We start from the raw sequence: 17,754 nt of genomic DNA, 5'->3' as shown, positions 1-17,754 counted from the left end.
CTCTCTGATCCTCTCATTCCTTCTTTCTCTCTCGCTCCCTTTTTTCTCTTCTCTTCAACACTGTCCCTTCCCCAACCACTAACACCGTACTTGCAAGAAAATAACAGATATGGCATAGTGGACATATCAGGCTTGGGAGGCACAAGGTTGTGGGTTCAAATACCGGCTCCGCCACCTGTCGGCCGTGTGACTTGGGGCAAGTCGCTTCACTCCTCTGGGCCTCAGTTTCCTCATCTGTAAAATGGGGATTAAGGCTGCGAGCCCCACGTAGGACAGGGACCGTGTCCAATCCGATTCGCTTGCATCCACCCAGCGCTCAGTAAGTGCTTAACAAATGCCAGAACAATTATTATTCTAGTCCCCGTTTTCCTTTCAATTTGTTCTACTTAACAATACTCACTTAAATTGCTCATCATTTAAAAAATATTAACTTGTACAATTTGCAGTTTTTTTAAAAAAAACACGGGCCGCTGACAACGGACAACCGGACAGGCGGCCGATCCACAGGGCGATGATTTTGATGACGATGAAGTCTGTGGAGTCCATTCCTGAAGATACTTAAGAAAAGAATAAACAACCATCAGTTCTGGATGGCTGGCCTAGTAATTCACCTGCTTGGAGGCAGGGGGATGAAACGGATGGTTTATGAGGCCCTTGACGGCTTCAATGCGTCCATGATTCTATGGAGGTAGGGACCACGTGTGCTTCCCTGATTACTGCAATGGGCTATTCTATAAGGCAGTTTCTAACAGAACTCTCCAGAGTGCTTATAAATACTATTTGATGATATTATTTGATTAGCTGTTACTTTCCCCTTTAGCCTATCAGCCACCTGTTGAGAAAATGTCCTCAATTTCCAATTCTAGGCGAGGCCCAATTCTCATTTCTGCCCATCTCCCCACCACGAATGAGCGCTTCACGAAATACTAGCGGAAGTAAGGATTCTGCTCCCCATGCGTCCATCACTACCGAAACCCAAGGCTTTTAGTTCTCATATCCGATACAGACCACTGTTATGCGTCAGATACTTTATTTTGGATATCTAAACAGTAAACATCGGCGGGGGGCGGGGGGAGAGGGAGGGGCCAAGGGGAGTCATGGGGTAGCGGGGGGTGGTCTTCTCAGGGCAACTTCCATTTCGGAGGACAGGAGAGCGTCACTGTAACTGCCAAAGCGGTTTCACAGAGCTGCGGACCCCTGAAACTGCTGGGTCAAGCAAAACACTGCGGCCGTGAGCGCCGTGCACTGTCGTGCTAACAGTTTCACGCTCAGATCCCGATAGCCTCTCTCGCATGTCAGTTTCGCAGCCTGCACGAACTGATAGTAGGTGCAGATGACATCCTTCAGGTTCCCGGTCACATCTCCGTGCCTCCTCATGCAGTGTCCACAGTTTGTAAACTGAAAGTAGACCCCTGTCAGCTGGAGGAGGTTTTGGAAGGTGTCTTGTAAAGCGCGTTGCATTTCTTCCGGGGACTGGTCGATTTTAATCACATGCTGGCAGCTCGACATGAGCTTCTGGGATCCGACACAGAGGCTATTTCTGTTCTCAGAAAAGTGCCACGCACACTTATCCTGGGAGTGTTTAGTCCCAGGTGCCCGAAATTGTTCTAACAGGTTCTGTAGCTCAACGATGTTATCTAAGAGCTGGCAGAAGCCAACGGGGGACTTGCACAGTCTGACTTGCAACTGATTCAGGGCCTGGGAGAAATAGTCTGGCCAGGGGCAGTTTTCACTCAAGTGGGGTCTAAGGTTTCGCACTCTCGTGAGCTCAAAAGATTTCAAGTCCACGGGAATCGGGTTTCCTGAAGACGGGGGTGTCGTTAGCGGTGCCGAAGAGCCACCCACTTCCAAATCAATGTTCTCCTCGTCTGCTTCGGGGTCCAAGCTGCGGAAACACGTAGCGTACGGTAACTGGCAGCTACACTTTTCTACCTCCATTTTTGGCAAGATGGCTTCCTTCATATCTGCAAAATCCAAAGGACTCCCCGCCCTGTGATTCACAGAAACACCAGGACTGTTGTCAGGGCCCAGGCAGAGGAATGACTGGTCTGAAGAAGGTGGCGTAAGAGTCAAGTTCTCCTCTCTGGTTTCCGAGGTATTGCCACAGCCAGTTGAAAAGTAGTCCAAACAGTGCCATTCCTTTACGGTGTGCCCTTTCATCTGCCTGGAAGTTTCTTCGATGACACACAGAGGGGGATTCAGTTGGGCCTGCCCGGGGTTCAGGTCTACCCGAAGAACAGCTTTCCTAAGGTCTCCCTCTCTCTTCCCCTCACTGTCAGATTGGTGCTCTGCCACGGAGCTCCCTTCCTGGAAGGGCATCAGCAAAGCTGATGGAAAGCCCTGGACCCCACTGAGGATATCAGAGTCCAAGTGCCCCTCTGACAATAGCCCCTTCCCTGGGGGGCTGGCAATCTGGGGGGCTTCTTTTCTGCCTTCTTCCTGGGGGTCAGTCTGTTGATGAGGCGAGTCGTTCTCAGGCTTCGTGCCAAATGCCTGCCAGGGGAGAAGAGCTCTTTCACAAGGTGGCTCATTCCTATCGAAAAGCAGCTCTATGACGTTAGACAAACCCGAGGGTTTCTTATCCTCTTCGTCCTGGAAGGAGTCATTCCCGGGCATTTCCTTAAACAAAACATTACCATTCGGCTTCCTGACACCTGTGGGGAATTCTACTTCTTCCTGTACAAAGGAAGGTGGCACGTATTTCTTCGGGCCCACTGCTTTGGGGGAAGAAGCGGTCTCTTCTGCCGAATGGGTGACACTTGGCGAGGCTCCGCTTCCGGACTGGCCCCCCGGAGACGACACGGGCTCCATGTATTTTCTACTAGCTTCCTGTCTTGGCATTTCAGATAAATGACCAAATCCAGCTTCAAGACGGTCACCTTTAGTCAACGCCACATCTCCTGGGGTTACCACCTGATCTGCGCTCGAAACCCAGCTCTCTCTGGTTTCCAGAAGGAGATTAGGTGAGCAGCTCTGAGTCCCTCCTGCCGGTCCTCCGGTGACTCCGGCTTTGCCGTTTTGCACCTGAAGGGATGTTTCAGAAGCACTTGAGTGGGCATCGTGGCCAAACGAACAGGAAGAGAGATGGGGATGGATGTGATTTCGAGCACCATTCGTGGTCACCAGGGGGACACCAGAACTGGCCCGTTTTTCTGGATCCACCTTGAGGCGAACTGCTGAAATAGGAGATATAATGGAATCAGTGACTGATTTGGTTTCCATGGTTTCAGGCTCCATTTCCATCAAGCTGGAGGAAGGAGTTTTACTTTTGGCTTCTCTCAGTGGAGTCAGTAACGCAAGGGCCTTGGTTTCTAGAAGAGCAGGCTCTCCCTGCACGTCTTGTAAAGATGAAACAGTCGGTGAGTGAGAGATGAAGTTTAGGTAAGGCGCCCTTTCGTAACAACACACGTGATCCACGCTCTCCAGGGAGAAGGACGGAGCCAAGGGAAACGTAACCTGAGATGTGTAGTCGGTCTGTAAGAATGACCTTCTTTTTCTTAGAGTTTTTGCATACTTCTTCACCTCCTCTCTTCTGTCAGACTCCGTTTTATTTGGTCTCGGAGTCAGGCTTTCCCCTACATTAGAACTTCTTGCCTTATTCTTCAAGCAGAAATCATCCTGGTCCTTAGTAGAGACAGTGTAAGGATCTGGATGTAAAGAAATGAAAATCAGTGTGACACAAGAACACATTCTGTGTGCCGTCCCTGCCCAATAATGGTGACAATATAGCTCCAGTCTCGAAATCGCGTGTCGGGATCAGGGGCTAATAGCCAGGGCAGAATCTGGCTGACTGATAGAAAACCAGGAGGATGGCCGTTAGATTGTATTCTGAATAAATATTTCCAATCGGCTGGAGGGAATCGTTAGAAATGCAGGAAACCAGAGAGAGAAGCGAGGCTTAGGTCAGTCTAGAGACTTTCCTCTGTACAAGCAGAGCGGATAGGTACGTGGGTCTGGCCTGGCTTCAAACCACGAGAGCCAGTAGGCAGCCAACGGCTTAAAGAGAAGCCATATGACTTAGGGGCAATAGCAGGAGACTATCTCCCCCTCCCCGCCCCTGCCTAAGGTAACGATGACTTGTCAAGTCTGGACTTGTCTCAAGGTGGTTGGAGTGACACCACTCATTCTTGTAGGCCAGAGTAGCTGTATTCTTTTCTGCACCACGGCTCTAAGTTCTCTGCCACTTGGGGCAAATTCTGACAGCTCGAATGAAATGAGCTGTTAACGTTACGAAAGATGCTGGAAAGCAAGGGAGACTGTAAAAAGGGGGGTTAGCTAGTTTAACAAGAAGGCTAGCTGAAGACTGCTCCGAATGGCGGGTGAGGACTGTGGCCGTATTTTTAGCATTTTCTCCTAAAGCGCCGTAGAGTTTTAGGGTCTTCTTGGTTGGATCCGAAACCGTAGGTAGGAGTGGAGGAGGGGGGATCAGCCTTGGTTTCCTGAAAAGATTATTGGACAGAGGGAAGAAGGCATGGAGGTGAACACTGGAAAGGTGGAAACCAAACCATCAGTGCTTCCTCCGGCTGCAGGCGGTCCCAGATGCCCAGCAAATGTTTTTCTTGCTTTTTATCAGCTCTTTGGCTCTCACGGCCCTTTGGTACTTTCTATAAAAAAACCACCTGGGCGCAGGATGGTCCTTTACTGCCATCCCGTAGCACTGACTGTGCACCGAGGATCTTCAGAAGTCTGTCTTTTGGTCTATCAAGGGTGGTTGGGGCCGGGGGAGGCGTGAGAGGTAGTGGGGGAGGATGTCTCCACCCCTGGAGAGCTGTGCAAAAGTGAAAGACAACCATCTACCTTGGTCAGCTTAGCCATTCACCTGTCTAGAGACACGAGCCTGCACCAGATGACCTTTTGGGTTCCCTTGGGGGTCCTTATTAATCTACGACCTTCGGCGTAGGCAGTGGGATGCGGAAGTGGTTGTATCGGGGTAGAGTCGGACACGGAAGGGGGTTATGTAGCCATAAAGACCTCTGACAACAAATGCGACCAGAAAACACACGCACGCACGCACGCACGCACGCCCACCCCTCCAGGCAGAGAAGACACACCAGATAGAGCCCCCATCTTGTAGGCTAGTCTAATCCAATTTTAAGATAAGCCATGACAAAACCATCTCACGCCAAGGCAGGGGGCGGGCTTACCTGAGAGGGCATCAGGAGGTGTAAGCTTATCAGCGGCATCATAGAATTCATCATCCGAGCTGGTGTCCTCTAGGCCAACAGGCAGATTTAGAACAGGCGAGTCCACCCCCGGGGCTGGATCGGCTCTCCGCACATTCTCCTCCTGAACTGATTTAGGAGACCCGTTCCTGGAAGAGCTGCTCTCGGAACTGTGACTCAAAAGGCTCGCCGGGGAGACCCTGGAACACAGACTGTAGTACTCCATCCTGCTGTTATCATAAAATCTGGGGTCTAGAGCCAGCCCGTTCGGCTCTCTCTTCGAACTGTTGGGTTTTGGATCACTCGGAGACCTGGTAGACGCGGTCTTCGGAGACCCAGAATTAGCACCTCGGGATAACTCGAGGAGGCAAAGGAAACCATCGGCCTCTACTCTACTCTTCTCTTCTCCACTGTCTGCAGTAAGGAGGCGACCGTCTTGATCGAGTCTCTCTTTAAAAGTGGGTGTGTAGAAATGGAAAAACTCAGGTCTGCTGGAGGAGCATGCATCTAAGTCATCTTCTTCCAGAGCATCCATCGAATCACTGGAACCACTGGTCTTGCACCCTCTGCTCTCCGTGTTCGCGGAGTCGGAGGCCTCAGATGCGCTGTCAGTCACAGCGCTAGTCTCACTGTTCATCAGGCCCCTCTTTTCCTCCTCTGACTTTGAATTGTCTTCGCTCTGCCCTCTGAGCACCGCACACTGTTTGTCTTCTTTGCTGGGAGATTTTATGCGGCCAAACTTTGCCAAGTGTCCATCTGAAAGGATCTCTAGTGAAGAATCAACTTCAGATGATTCTTCGGAGTCACTACAGGTTCTTGATTCGTAACCTGAAGCACAAACAGACGGTATCTGTCGAGAAACGTCCTGCCAAGGGTTACGAGAGACATACGAAGCAGAGCGCTAAACAGGCACTGCGGAAAGTTATGAAGGAAGAAGAAGACGTAGCCCCCGTACTTGAGGGATTTACAGATTAAGTCACTCGGAAAATGAGAGGCTCCTGCAACTCTGTACCTAACTTTTCATTTTTTTCCTCAGTCCAACTGAATTCAAGACCTGGGGAAGGGATAACAGCAACAACCTTGCCAACTATTTTATTGGCAAAAAAGGCACTATCAGATGAGAACCTCCCCAAGTTCCACCCTTGTTTCCCTCATGCCCTCATATTCATGCATCCCCTTACTCCTCCTTCAGCTGCCTCTCAGGAAGAGTTCTCTCATCCACTCTCAAAATCTACCCATCCCCTTTCATCTCTTAAGAACGCTTTCTTCCACCCCCCCGCCCCCTGCCATGCTGTCATCTTCAACCTCCACTCTCCATCGGCTTCTTTTCCTCCTCTGCCTTCAGACATCGTTCAAGTCCCCCCTACTTGAGAAAAGGTCTCTCAGGATCCTCTTGCTCTCACTCCATCACCCTCCCCCATTTCTGTCCAAACTCCTTGAAGGAGTTGTATACATGTGCTATCCTCATTTCCTCTCCACCAGCTCTCTTCTTGACCCACAACAAATTCCCCTTCTGCCCCTTCACTCTACTAAGATCATTTTCTCTAAGGTCAACAGTGTGTCAAGCAAAACCTCCTGACCACAGGCTTCAACTCTCCATCAGATAATCTCTCCTCTTATTCACCTGTCTCCTTCACACGCTACTCTACCCTTCTCCCAAGGCCACTTTCTTACTGTCCTTGTTCTTACCTCGCCCACTTCTGGCCCCTTGTTCATGCCCTCCACCTGCTTGAAACTCCTTCCCATTCAAATCTGCCAGACCCAGGACCGTCTTGAAAACCCCTCTGAAACGCTACCATCTCCAGAAGGCATTCCTCAATTACATCTCTTCCCTCCAGCTCATAGCCTCCCAACTAGCGCCTCTGGACTTATGCATTCACAGCCAGCTGGAGCACTTACGAACATACCATTCTGGTATTTGTTAAGTGCGAACTCTGAGTCAAGCACTTTTCCAAGCACTGGGATAGATACAAATTAATCTGGTCGGACACGGTCTAAACATGAGGCTCACAGTCTAAATGTACATAAATTGATGTAATAATTTATATAACCTGCCATTTCAGCCCTTACACGTTCATTTATCCCTTTTCCCATTCTCCTTTTCTTCCTATCTGAAAATTATTCTGTGCCTGTTTACCCCGAGTATAAAATCTTGGAGGGCAAGGATATTACCTCTACTGTACTCTCTCACATGTTTAGAACAGTGCTCTGCACGCAGTAGGTCCTCATTCAATACTATCGGTTGATTAAATGAAAACAGTGTCATTACAAATGATGAAGTTGGTTACAAAGATACAAACACTACTTCCCGTTCCCTATAGTTTTTCTTCTACACCTTTATCTTCTCACTGCCGGGGCTGCTGAGAGAGTGAAGGCTGCTTGGCAGGGAGAAAAAGCTCCTCCACTAATTTGCCTTTTCATCAGTCTCCTTTTTGTTTTTTCCTCTCTTCATCCTTTCTTTTATTCTTTGCCTCTCATCCTCTCCCCTTTCCTTTCCCTGCTGTGTCCCTGAGGAAACCAGACAGCCCTTCTAGTTAGTAGACGCGGTGAGAGACGTCAGGCAGCGATGACAAGGGTAGATAGGGACAGTGGCAGCATCAGTTAAGGGGGCAAGTGGTGACAGATAGGCAAGGCCAAATGTCAGGTCCAAGTAGAAGATGGGGCTGACCTTTTGAAAGCCTGGGGCTCCTCAGAAGGTGGCCACCAGAGATAACAGCTCTGACCCTTCCCAGGGTGGAAAGTATCTTGACCATCCGAGGGAAAAAAAATCCCACGGCCCGAATGTAGTTCAAATTGACCCTGTGAGCAAGTTCTCCCCACACCCAATGAAGATGACTGGGGCCTGTTACACTACAACAGGTATTCAAAAACTATCCACATTCTTACCTTCTTCAGCAGAAATTCGATGGGTCTGTTGCTTTTTCCCAGTCCAGATGAATATGGAGGCGGCCGAGTGTACAAACAACCTGTAGTAACCAGCAATAAGGCAGGCGAGGTCTTTCGCACTGTTGGATTCCAGTAGCAGAGTAAGGAGCTTCAAAGATAAAATATTTATGTGCATATTTATATACAGGTGAGAAGATTCTATCTCTCTAAACACATCAGTACACAGGGAGACAGAGTCATTTTCATTCATTCATTCAATCGTATTTATTGAGTGCTTACTGTGTGCAGAACACTGTACTAAGCGCTTGGGAAAATACAACAATAAACAGTGACACTCCCTGCCCACAGTATGAGTCAAATCCTTGTTACTAGCAATGGCAGAAATGCTGAGAGTTAGTAGGATGGGAATGCATGGAAATACACTCCTGGATCTTGCAATCCCACCAGGGTTCAACTAATAATAATTAATAATGATAAGGATGGTATTTGTGAAGTGCTTACTGTGTGCAGGCACTGTACTACGTGCTGGGGTTGGATACCCATTTGTTGCCGATTTGAACTTCCCAAGTGCTTAGTACAGTGCTCTGCACACAGTAATCGCTCAATAAATACGATTGAATGAATGAATATAAGCAAATCAGGACGGACGCAGTCCCTGCTCCACATGGGGCTCAGTCTCAATCCCCATTGTACAGATAAGGCACCTGAGGCAAAGAGTAGTGAGGTGACTTGCCCAAGGTCACACAGCAGACAAACGGCGGAGCCGGGATTAGAACCCATGACTTTCTGACTCCCGTGCTCTATCTACTATGACAAAGATTTAGAAATAATAAAGCTAGGGTTCCCAGAATAAATTATATCCATGTCTATCAATGATTTCAAGATACATCAATAGATCTAAATTCTTCTAGTGTCCACTATAAACAAATGAGTGATAGTTTCCTCCATTTAAAATTTTGTATTCAATATCCAAATGCCTATAGCTAACTGTACAGATCAAACCATGTAGAATTATATATATATATCTATCTACCTATGTATAGATATATATGTTCATTCATTCAATCATATTTATTGAGCGCCTACTGTGTGCAAAACACTGTACTAAGTGCTTGGGACTGTACAATATAACAACAAACAGACACATTCCTGCCCACCATGGGCTCATAGATGCACTGGACAAATGTGAAAAAAAAGTTTCACGGAGTCTACCTCTGTCTTAACAGCCTAACGATGGGGGATTTATCAGTAGCGTTCTTGGCCATTGATATTTGTAAGTCATTTTTATCTTCTGTCTCCCCTCCATTAGATTGTAAACTTCATGAGGGAATGGAACATGTGTCTTGGGAACATGCTGTATTTCCCAGCACTCGGCACGTGCTTATAAAATACCACTGAATGACTGACTGATAGTTCAGCTTGGAAGTGCGAGAAAATACGAGTTTGAGTACATGTAGATGGTTATTTGGCTGGGGGAGGGCGGCTGAGAGACAATTGCGGCTCAGCGGCGTTGACGACTATGCCCCTCTCCGCTTCATCCGCTTGACACATAGTAAGCGCATTAAAAAACCAAAAACAAATGGACAAAAAAATATACGGCCTTGAAGCCATCCAGGATCACAAGTTTAGGGGGTAAACAGAAGTGGGAAGGCCTCAAATCGGGTAGACTCAGGGTATGCGAATGACACCAGGATGAATCTCATGTTTTGTGGCTTTAAAAATCTTAATCTTTCCTGCCTAGTGAAACCCCTATTTAAATTTGGATCAACCTTGATGATAGTCTTAACCTATGTAGGTTTAAATTGTTCTCTTCAGAAGATATGGTTGTCTTGCCTACGGTCAGGGAGTCTACTGGCACTTAAAATTGTTTGAAATAGAAATCAGTCTGGGAACTGCATTGTCATGTTTCTTGTACTGATCCTAAATGTAGCTTGGAGCAAGGTTCTGGGAATTGGCAGAAAACAGAAAATGATTTCATGTCAATGAATATTAGGGGAGCACAGTTGTCCTGAATTAGTACAAAATTGTTTAATCCCCGGAAATGTATTTCCACTGAGTGGGAATGTCCATTACGGGGGTTGATATAAAGAGGACTGAACTCTCTTTTTCTCTGGAGTCTATAAATATAGAGAATAGCAGAAGTGTGGCTCAGTGGGAAGAGCCCGGGCTTTGGAGCCAGAGGTCATGGGTTCAAATCCCGGCTCCGCCACTTGTCAGCTGTGTGACTCTGGGCAAGTCACTTCAATTCTCTGTGCCTCAGTTACCCCATCTGTAAAATGGGGATTATGACTGAACCCCCCGTGGGACAACCTGATCACCTTGTAACCACCCCAGTGCTTAGAACAGTGCTGTGCACATAGTAAGCGCTTAATAAATGCCATTATTATTATAATATATATAAAACACAAACATCCCTTTTTTGCTAATGAAAAATTAGCAAAACTAGTCCTATTATAGCACTAAAGATGAAGGCATTTTACCTAAATCGTAGTCCTGACTAACCACTTCTCTTGGAAGATTTTCCAGACTAGTGCTTTTCAGCATTTTGGGGAACGTATTAGTAGTACCAACAGAATGGTTCCACAATACGGATAGAAAACGGTATTTACAGGAACATAGCAAACTTTAACATTTAAAGGACCCTTTGCATTCAAGGAGTCCATCAGTTATCTAGAAGTAATGATTCAGCAAATATTTAGTCTTTACTCCTCTTGAAAAGCCAACCCTGTAATGGTTTACCCATGGGCTTTTTGTGAATTTCGAGCAAGCCATATTAAAAAAAAAATCTCGATTCAGAGAGTTGTCAAACACTGGTTACCTTGACATCCTGAAGGTAAACTTTCACCATGCTCACTTTCTCAGACTCTTCGGTCAGGTCTATTTTGCTGATATTCGCAAATTCGGCCAATGTTGACATAATGTTAAGTTTACTATTAATAATCTGGCTGATCCCATATTTGGCTCCAACCAGAAGGGCAATGTATGATTCTCTGTCCTGTAACTATGTAAGGAGAGATGAATGAGAACCCAATTTATCTCACCAATAAGAACAGATTATTCATTTAGATATGAAAGAAAAATGAAATGAGTTGTCAAAAACATTCTATCTGCATCTGATTGCAATAGAACATATATAGAAAAGAATATATTGATACCGCAGAGATCATCCAAAACAGGAGCACCCTGACGTTCAATTATAAAACGTCCTAAATTATTTTCTTCTCTAAAAATATGAGGCATCATTTTATGCATAAAACTATCCATTATGAAAATCTCTCTGCATTTCTATGGCCCCTCTCAAGTGTGTGTGTGTGTGTGTGTGTGTGTGTACATATACTGGTCATTCCTTGTGTGCGTTCTTTCACGATGCATTTTTGGATACGACGCAATGGCAGAACTGGGGAGGTTTCTTCTGTCACTGTGTCTGTTTGGATACAGCGTGATGTAATGTTGACTGGGCTCATGGGTGAGGAGTATGTGGAGTGCGAACTACAACGAGTTTTCCTTATGGGGCTGAGCGAAAATGCAACCCTTCTATCACAGGAGAAGCGCGTGAGGGTGTGTGTGCATGCTTGCGTGCTTCGACAGGGACTTCACATTAGATACTCTGGCCTAAAAAGATGGTTTGGCTCCAAATGGAATCTCTGATGGAATTAGAATGGAGACAGGGAGATTGAGAAGAGTTTTTTTTTTTTAATGTATGCCTGCAAAATTCTAATCTAGGTTTACTCACGCCTTAGTGTATAATCCAATCCATCACCAAGAGACAAGTTGATCTCACTTTGTAAATGAGCCTCATCTGTTTGTGTCTGCGACACATCTCCCCTCTCGTGCCCCCCGTGTGTGCGACTGCCCAGCCGGACAGGAAAGCAGCAGCGGAAGAGTGACAGTGATGGGAGAAGCAGGCTCTTGCCCACTCCTCTATTTCTCCCCTTGGATATCACAGAGTCTGGTAGTGATTGGCATCTGCGGGGGGTGAGGAAGGGGGGTTTAAGTGGTAGGGATCTATTATCCCCCACCCCGCAACTGCTCTATATCCACTCTCCCGCTCTGGCACGCTCCCCTTCCGCAGAAAGAGGGTTGAGAATGTTGTGACAGGCTCCCCGATGTGGGCACCTGGATTTTCAAATACATACCATTAAAGTGGCATTAAAGATTTTCCCACCGTACGTTTTGAGCTCTCCAAGGATCTGTAGATAATTTAAACGCAGTTGTGCCGCAGATATCAGTTGCTTGAATTGAAATAAAAAGAAAAACAATTAAGAATGGAGTAAGTCACTCACCTTAATTCAAACTGTGTTTCAAAATGCTCTCTATGATGGTTTATAATGAACAGGGCTGGATGTATGGGAGAAAGAGCACATAAAAGAGGTCTACTGCAGAGACACTGCAAGGTTCAATTTCACTAGACAACGGGGTGAACTTGACGTCTAAAGACGAGAGCTCAGCACAGCCAAACGCAAGTCAATTTAGGTTCATTCTTTTGCACTGCTCTTTGTCGGGGGTAGGGCTGGATTACCGAAGAGGCTAAGGGGGGCTGCAGTCCCTGGGCTCTGGGATAAAAGGGGATCCCACCAAGAGAGGCAGTCAAATGCTCCGTGACCCCACCCGCATACTTGCCGCTTGGGACATTATGAAGATGGCACCCGAAATAGATGGTCTCCAGATGGCCACTGCACGTTTGAGAAGCAGCGTGGCTTAGTGGAAAGAGCCCGGGCTCGGGAGCCAGAGGACGTGGGTTCTAATCCCTGCTCTGCCACTTGTCTGCTGTGTGACCTCGGGCAAGCCACTTAACTTCTCTGAGGTGCCTCAGTTACCTCATCTGTAAAATGGGGATTAAAACTGTGAGCCCCCCGTGGGACAACCTGATCACCTTGTAACCTCCCCAGCACAGTCTAGTCCCCTTCTCTGCATACAGTAAGCGCTCAATAAATACGATTGAATGAATGACTGATTATAAAATTAAAAAATTCTAACTTTATTACTCTTACTGGTTTCTCTCTATCCATATACATATTGATCTTGTCAAAGAACTCTAGTAAAGTGAGGCATGATTTCCCTTTATCACATCTCCTCCAAGAAGCCCTTTCCCCAACTAGGCCCTCATTTTCCCTACTCCCTCTCCCTTCTGCGTCACCCTCACACTTGCATCTGTACTCTTCATTCACCCCACCCTCAGCCCCACAGCATTCAGGTACAGGCTCATAATCTATTTTAATATCTGCCTCCCCCTCTAGACTGTAAACTCCTTAATAATAATAAAAATGGTATTTGTTAGGTGCTTACTATGTGTCAAACACTGTTCTAAGCGCTGGGATAGATACAAGGTAGTCAGGTTGGACACAGTCCCTGTCCCACATGGGGCTCACAGTCTTAACCCTCATTTTACAGATGAGGTAACTGAGGCACAGAGATATTAACTGACTTGCCCAAGGTCACACAGCAGACAAGTAGCAGAGTCGGGATTGGAACCCAGGTCCTTCTGTCTCCCAGGGCTGGGCTCTATGCCTTAGGGACCATGTCTACTAATGCTATTATATTGTACTCTCCCAAGTACACGGAAAGCCTTCACTAAATTCAGTGATAGGTGGATTGACAGAAACAATGTAGTCTTTCCTGCACAGGTGCTTTTTTTCCAATGTGCACCGAACCTAAACTTAATAATCAATTCTACTAATTTTCTAGGTATAGAAGTGAGACTTACCCCTCTCAGGATCACACCCGGAGAGTTTCCAGTCCTCTACCAGCCTCGGCTACAGGTGGGAAAGTCAAGCAGAGGCCTGCCCATTCCATTCCTATCTTGGCCAGTGGCTAGCGAGTGGAAGGCAATCTGCTACGAGTCAAAACTCACCCGTGCTGGGCAGCAGCGGCAAGGGAGAGAGTCGAGGGTGGAGACTCAAGTTGACTGCACGGAAGGAGGCAATGGTAAACCACTTCCGGATTTTTACCAAGAAAACTCTCTGGATCCACTACCAGAACGACTGCAGATGGAGAGGGGGGCGTTCTGGGAGAGATGTGTCCGTGGTGTCGCTATGGGTGGGAAACGACTCGACGGCATAAGACGACACAAGAAGTGAGACTTACTAGTCCACAATTCTTAGCATCACCTCTGGACTGAACCATTGTTAGGGAGGGGAGGTACAGCGGCAATCTAATTGTCTTCTGAGAGATTTACACACTTGTACCAAGAGCTCTGTAATTTCACCTCCAAGTTCCTTCAGAACTCTCAAGTGGTCTCAGTGATCTCTTTACTTCATCATCATCATCATCAATCGTATTTATTGAGCGCTTACTGTGTGCAGAGCACTGTACTAAGACATCCTGAGCGGTCACATCACCTCAGTTTGATCCAGTTCCTCTGACTGTCCTCTTCAATAAACAATTTGAGCGTGGGAATCTAATATCTTATTCAGTAAAGACTGAACTAAAATATTAATTGACTAGCTTGACGATCTCCTTTTCATCCCTCACTGTACCTTGTGACCCAAGATCATCAAGAGCCCCTCTGATTCCTTGGATTCCAACTTTGGATACGTTTGAAAAATCTTTTGTTATTGGCTTTGAAGCCCCTTGAAAGACTCTCTTTAAACTCCTTTTTTGGCCCAACTAATTTCCCGTTTGCTCCCGATCTGCCACTCTTCATGGATTTTCCTGTTCTCATTCGGATGAGCTTGGTGATTTCGAGAGGATAACATTTCCCCGCCGGTTAACTCTTTTGCGCTGCCATTCGGGGTTTCTGTTTGGTCACCCTTTCCACTGTTGTTGTTCTGTGGTTTACATTTTACCTGGGCTGCTAAGAAGACTTTTTAATGTTTTTTTTTTTAGCTGCCCTTTTCAACTTCTTCTAACTGCAGTCTGTATATTTCACAGTTTCCTTTTCTGAAAATAAATATCCACGTTTGGGAACTCAGATTTAGTCCAGATCTCCCCACCCACCCAGCTCCCTACTATCATTTCATTTTGGGATTCCAATCTGTTTGCAAGGGGCTTATGCTCAGGCAGTTTCTCTTGGTGCTAGAATCAAACTAACCTCCCAAAGTCCTCTGCATTGCTGGGGCCAGATGGGCTTGAATAACCACAGCGTGACTTTGGGCTGAAGTGGATTCCCTGGAACTGTGACTCGACTTCCAGGGATGTCAAGCCAAAGGTGGCCAAAGGCAAGCGAATGCTAGGCCGTAAGGCCTCTTCTTTTGGGGGCATACAGGTTAGAACAGTGCTTTGCACATAGTAAGCGCTTAATAAATGCCATTAAAAAAAATACCTGACTGCAGAGAACCCACTCTACGAATCTGAGTTGGTAATAATAATAATAATGATGGCATTTATTAAGCGCTTACTATCTGTAAAGCACTGTTCTAAGAGCTGGGGAGGTTACAAGGTGATCAGGTTGTCCCACGGGGGTTGTCCCATTTTACAGATGAGGTCACTGAGGCCCAGAGAAGTGAAGTGACTGGCCCAAAGTCACACAGCTGACAATTGGCGGAGCCAGGATTTGAACCCGTGACCCGTGACTCCAAAGCCCGTGCTCTTTCCACTGAGCCACGCTGCTTCTCCCTGGTAGAAGCAGGGAGAGCAAAACCTTGACAAAAGAGAGCCTCCGTTTGCTCGAAAGGGAGTCTTCTGGCTTCAGCCTAGGACGAGGACGACACGCTTAACAGAAGAGCTGCTCGTTTCTCTTTGGTAGCACACATGCCATGAAAGGAAAGCGCCAAGTAGGAGAGCAGGGAATACCTCTGCTAGGCCTTCAGCAGAAGAGGCGTGGGTTGGGGTTCGTGGAGGGGTGAGATTACTGCAGGAGGAAAACTATTTTAAAGAACAGTAGCTCTCAGTGGAGACTGAGGCAAAACTAATGACAGAACTCATCAGCTCAGGGTGCTTACACAGAACCCAGTGCCAGATTTAGTGGATACACTTTACCTTTTGTCTTGGCTCCAGCAAGCTTTGGTTCCTCTTCATGTGGAAGCTAATAGCTTTTTTGATGTCTTTGCCTCTCATATTTCGGAGTAAAGTTGGAGATATAAAGTTCTCTATTCCCCAGTCCTTTCTGCCGCAAGACATAGAAGATGACCAAATTCATTTTAAAGTGCACTTTACTCGGACGAAGAATATAATTATATTCAGTAATCTTTGTACTTATTATTCCCGTGGGTCTGTAATTATGGGACTCTTTTTCCAGTGGAGGACACACTTATATGAAACACCATAGTAATTATCAGCAGCTATTCAGGAATTAAGTACTTATGCAGTTTTTTCTGTTGGTCAATCCATTTACTCTGTGTGCTGGGAACATTTATTGGCTATAGGCACACAAATCTCCAACCTGAGGTTCAGTATGGATACAGCCAAGAATAACAGACGTGAGTCCCATGACTGGGTCCACCTCTGACTCACCCTGTGACATTGGACAATTTTCTGATTCGTTTGGGCCTCAATTCTCTATCAGTGAAAAGAAAATAACAATAGGTATGATCTCCCACATCACTGAGACATGGTGAGGACAAAGGAATTTTTATAAAGCACGCAGTATTCCCCGTGCATTTCAGTAGCTAAATGAGAAGCAGCGTGGCTCAGTGGAAAGAGCACAGGCTGGGAAGCCAGAGGTCATGGGTTCTAATCCCGGCTCTGCCACTTGTCAGTTGAATGACCTTGGGCAAGTCACTTAACTTCTCTGGGCCTCAGTTCCCTCATCTGTAAAACGGGGATGAAGACTGTGAGCCCCGCGTGGGACAACCTGATTACCTTGTATCTACCCCAGCGCTTAGAACAGTGCTTGGCACATAGTAAGCGCTTAAATACCAACATTATTATTATTATTATCTGGCTCATGGAAATATCCAAATGCCTTAGGCAAACAGGTGCCATTGCGGATGTGCAGATCTAGGCACATAGGTAGGTTAGTTGAGGGAACTCTTCCGTCCTGGGATTTTTGAGAGGCTTGGAAAACTCACCGATAAGACAGAGAAGAGGGAAATCTGAGTGCTACATTTTTTATTCTTCATTACAACACATTACCCAAGTTGGGAGTGAGATGTAATACCTCGATGCCCCAGTAAATTTACAAAAATAACTTGGTGCCTGCCTGAAAACGGCTGATGGAAATCAGCGGCAGGTGTTTTGGCGGTGTGGCTTTCAAGTGGTGTACACATGTAGCAGCATGGACAGAGCCTGGGAGTCAGAAGGTCATGGGTTCTAATCCTGGCTCTGCTGCTTGTCTTCTGTGTGACCTTGGACAAGTCACTTCACTTCTCTGGGCCTGAGTTACCTCATCTGGAAGATGGAGATTGAGACTATGAGCCCCGCATGGGACAAGGATGGTGTCCAACCCGAGTTGCTTGTTTTCACCCCGGCGCTTAGTATGGTGCCTGGCACATAGTAAGCGCTTAACAAAATACCATAATTATTCATTATTGTTATTATGTAGTTTGGCCATGCTCCCTTTTGGGGCTGTGCAGTAGTTCAGTGGCCTCTCCCCAAGTTGCACTGTTGGAGTTTGGGGTTTAGAGTCCTACGAGGGTCAGAAAATCTGGGGCCTGGTCAAACCTGGCCTACTCCCACCCCGGCGCCTGACTCTGGAGTGCAGCATTTGAATGGCACCCCTGCTCTGAACCAAAAGTGGTTCTCAGTACACAGCTGGCAGTTGTGGCTGGCATACGTGGTTGCTCCTGGGAGTCATTGGCCCAGCTGCCTAGGGAGCATAGGCAAGACA

General features: G+C 46.8%; 1 protein-coding gene and 1 non-coding gene across 2 annotated transcripts in view; one reads left to right on the top strand and one right to left on the bottom strand.

Annotated features, from left to right (window-relative positions):
• Positions 1-1,120: 1,120 nt before the first annotated feature.
• Positions 1,121-17,754, bottom strand: part of FRMPD1 (FERM and PDZ domain containing 1) — a 64,502-nt gene continuing 47,868 nt past the window's right edge. Inside the window, exons 10-15 of the mRNA XM_038769889.1 lie at positions 15,966-16,092; positions 12,185-12,280; positions 10,867-11,049; positions 8,049-8,196; positions 5,145-5,990; positions 1,121-3,647 (exon numbers count right to left, since the gene is read on the bottom strand). Of these exons, the coding sequence (XP_038625817.1) occupies positions 1,180-3,647; positions 5,145-5,990; positions 8,049-8,196; positions 10,867-11,049; positions 12,185-12,280; positions 15,966-16,092 (3,868 nt within the window). The 3' untranslated portion in view covers positions 1,121-1,179. The remainder of the gene's footprint in view (positions 3,648-5,144; positions 5,991-8,048; positions 8,197-10,866; positions 11,050-12,184; positions 12,281-15,965; positions 16,093-17,754) is intronic.
• Positions 13,752-13,889, top strand: LOC119948584. Its single transcript, XR_005456970.1, has one exon. It is a non-coding gene; the product is annotated as a small nucleolar RNA SNORA7 (small nucleolar RNA).

Source organism: Tachyglossus aculeatus, chromosome X4 (assembly GCF_015852505.1).
Source record: "Tachyglossus aculeatus isolate mTacAcu1 chromosome X4, mTacAcu1.pri, whole genome shotgun sequence".
Taxonomy (NCBI): Eukaryota; Metazoa; Chordata; class Mammalia; order Monotremata; family Tachyglossidae; genus Tachyglossus; species Tachyglossus aculeatus.
Note: the sequence above shows the minus strand (reverse complement) of the source record. Positions and strands in the feature narration are given on the sequence as shown.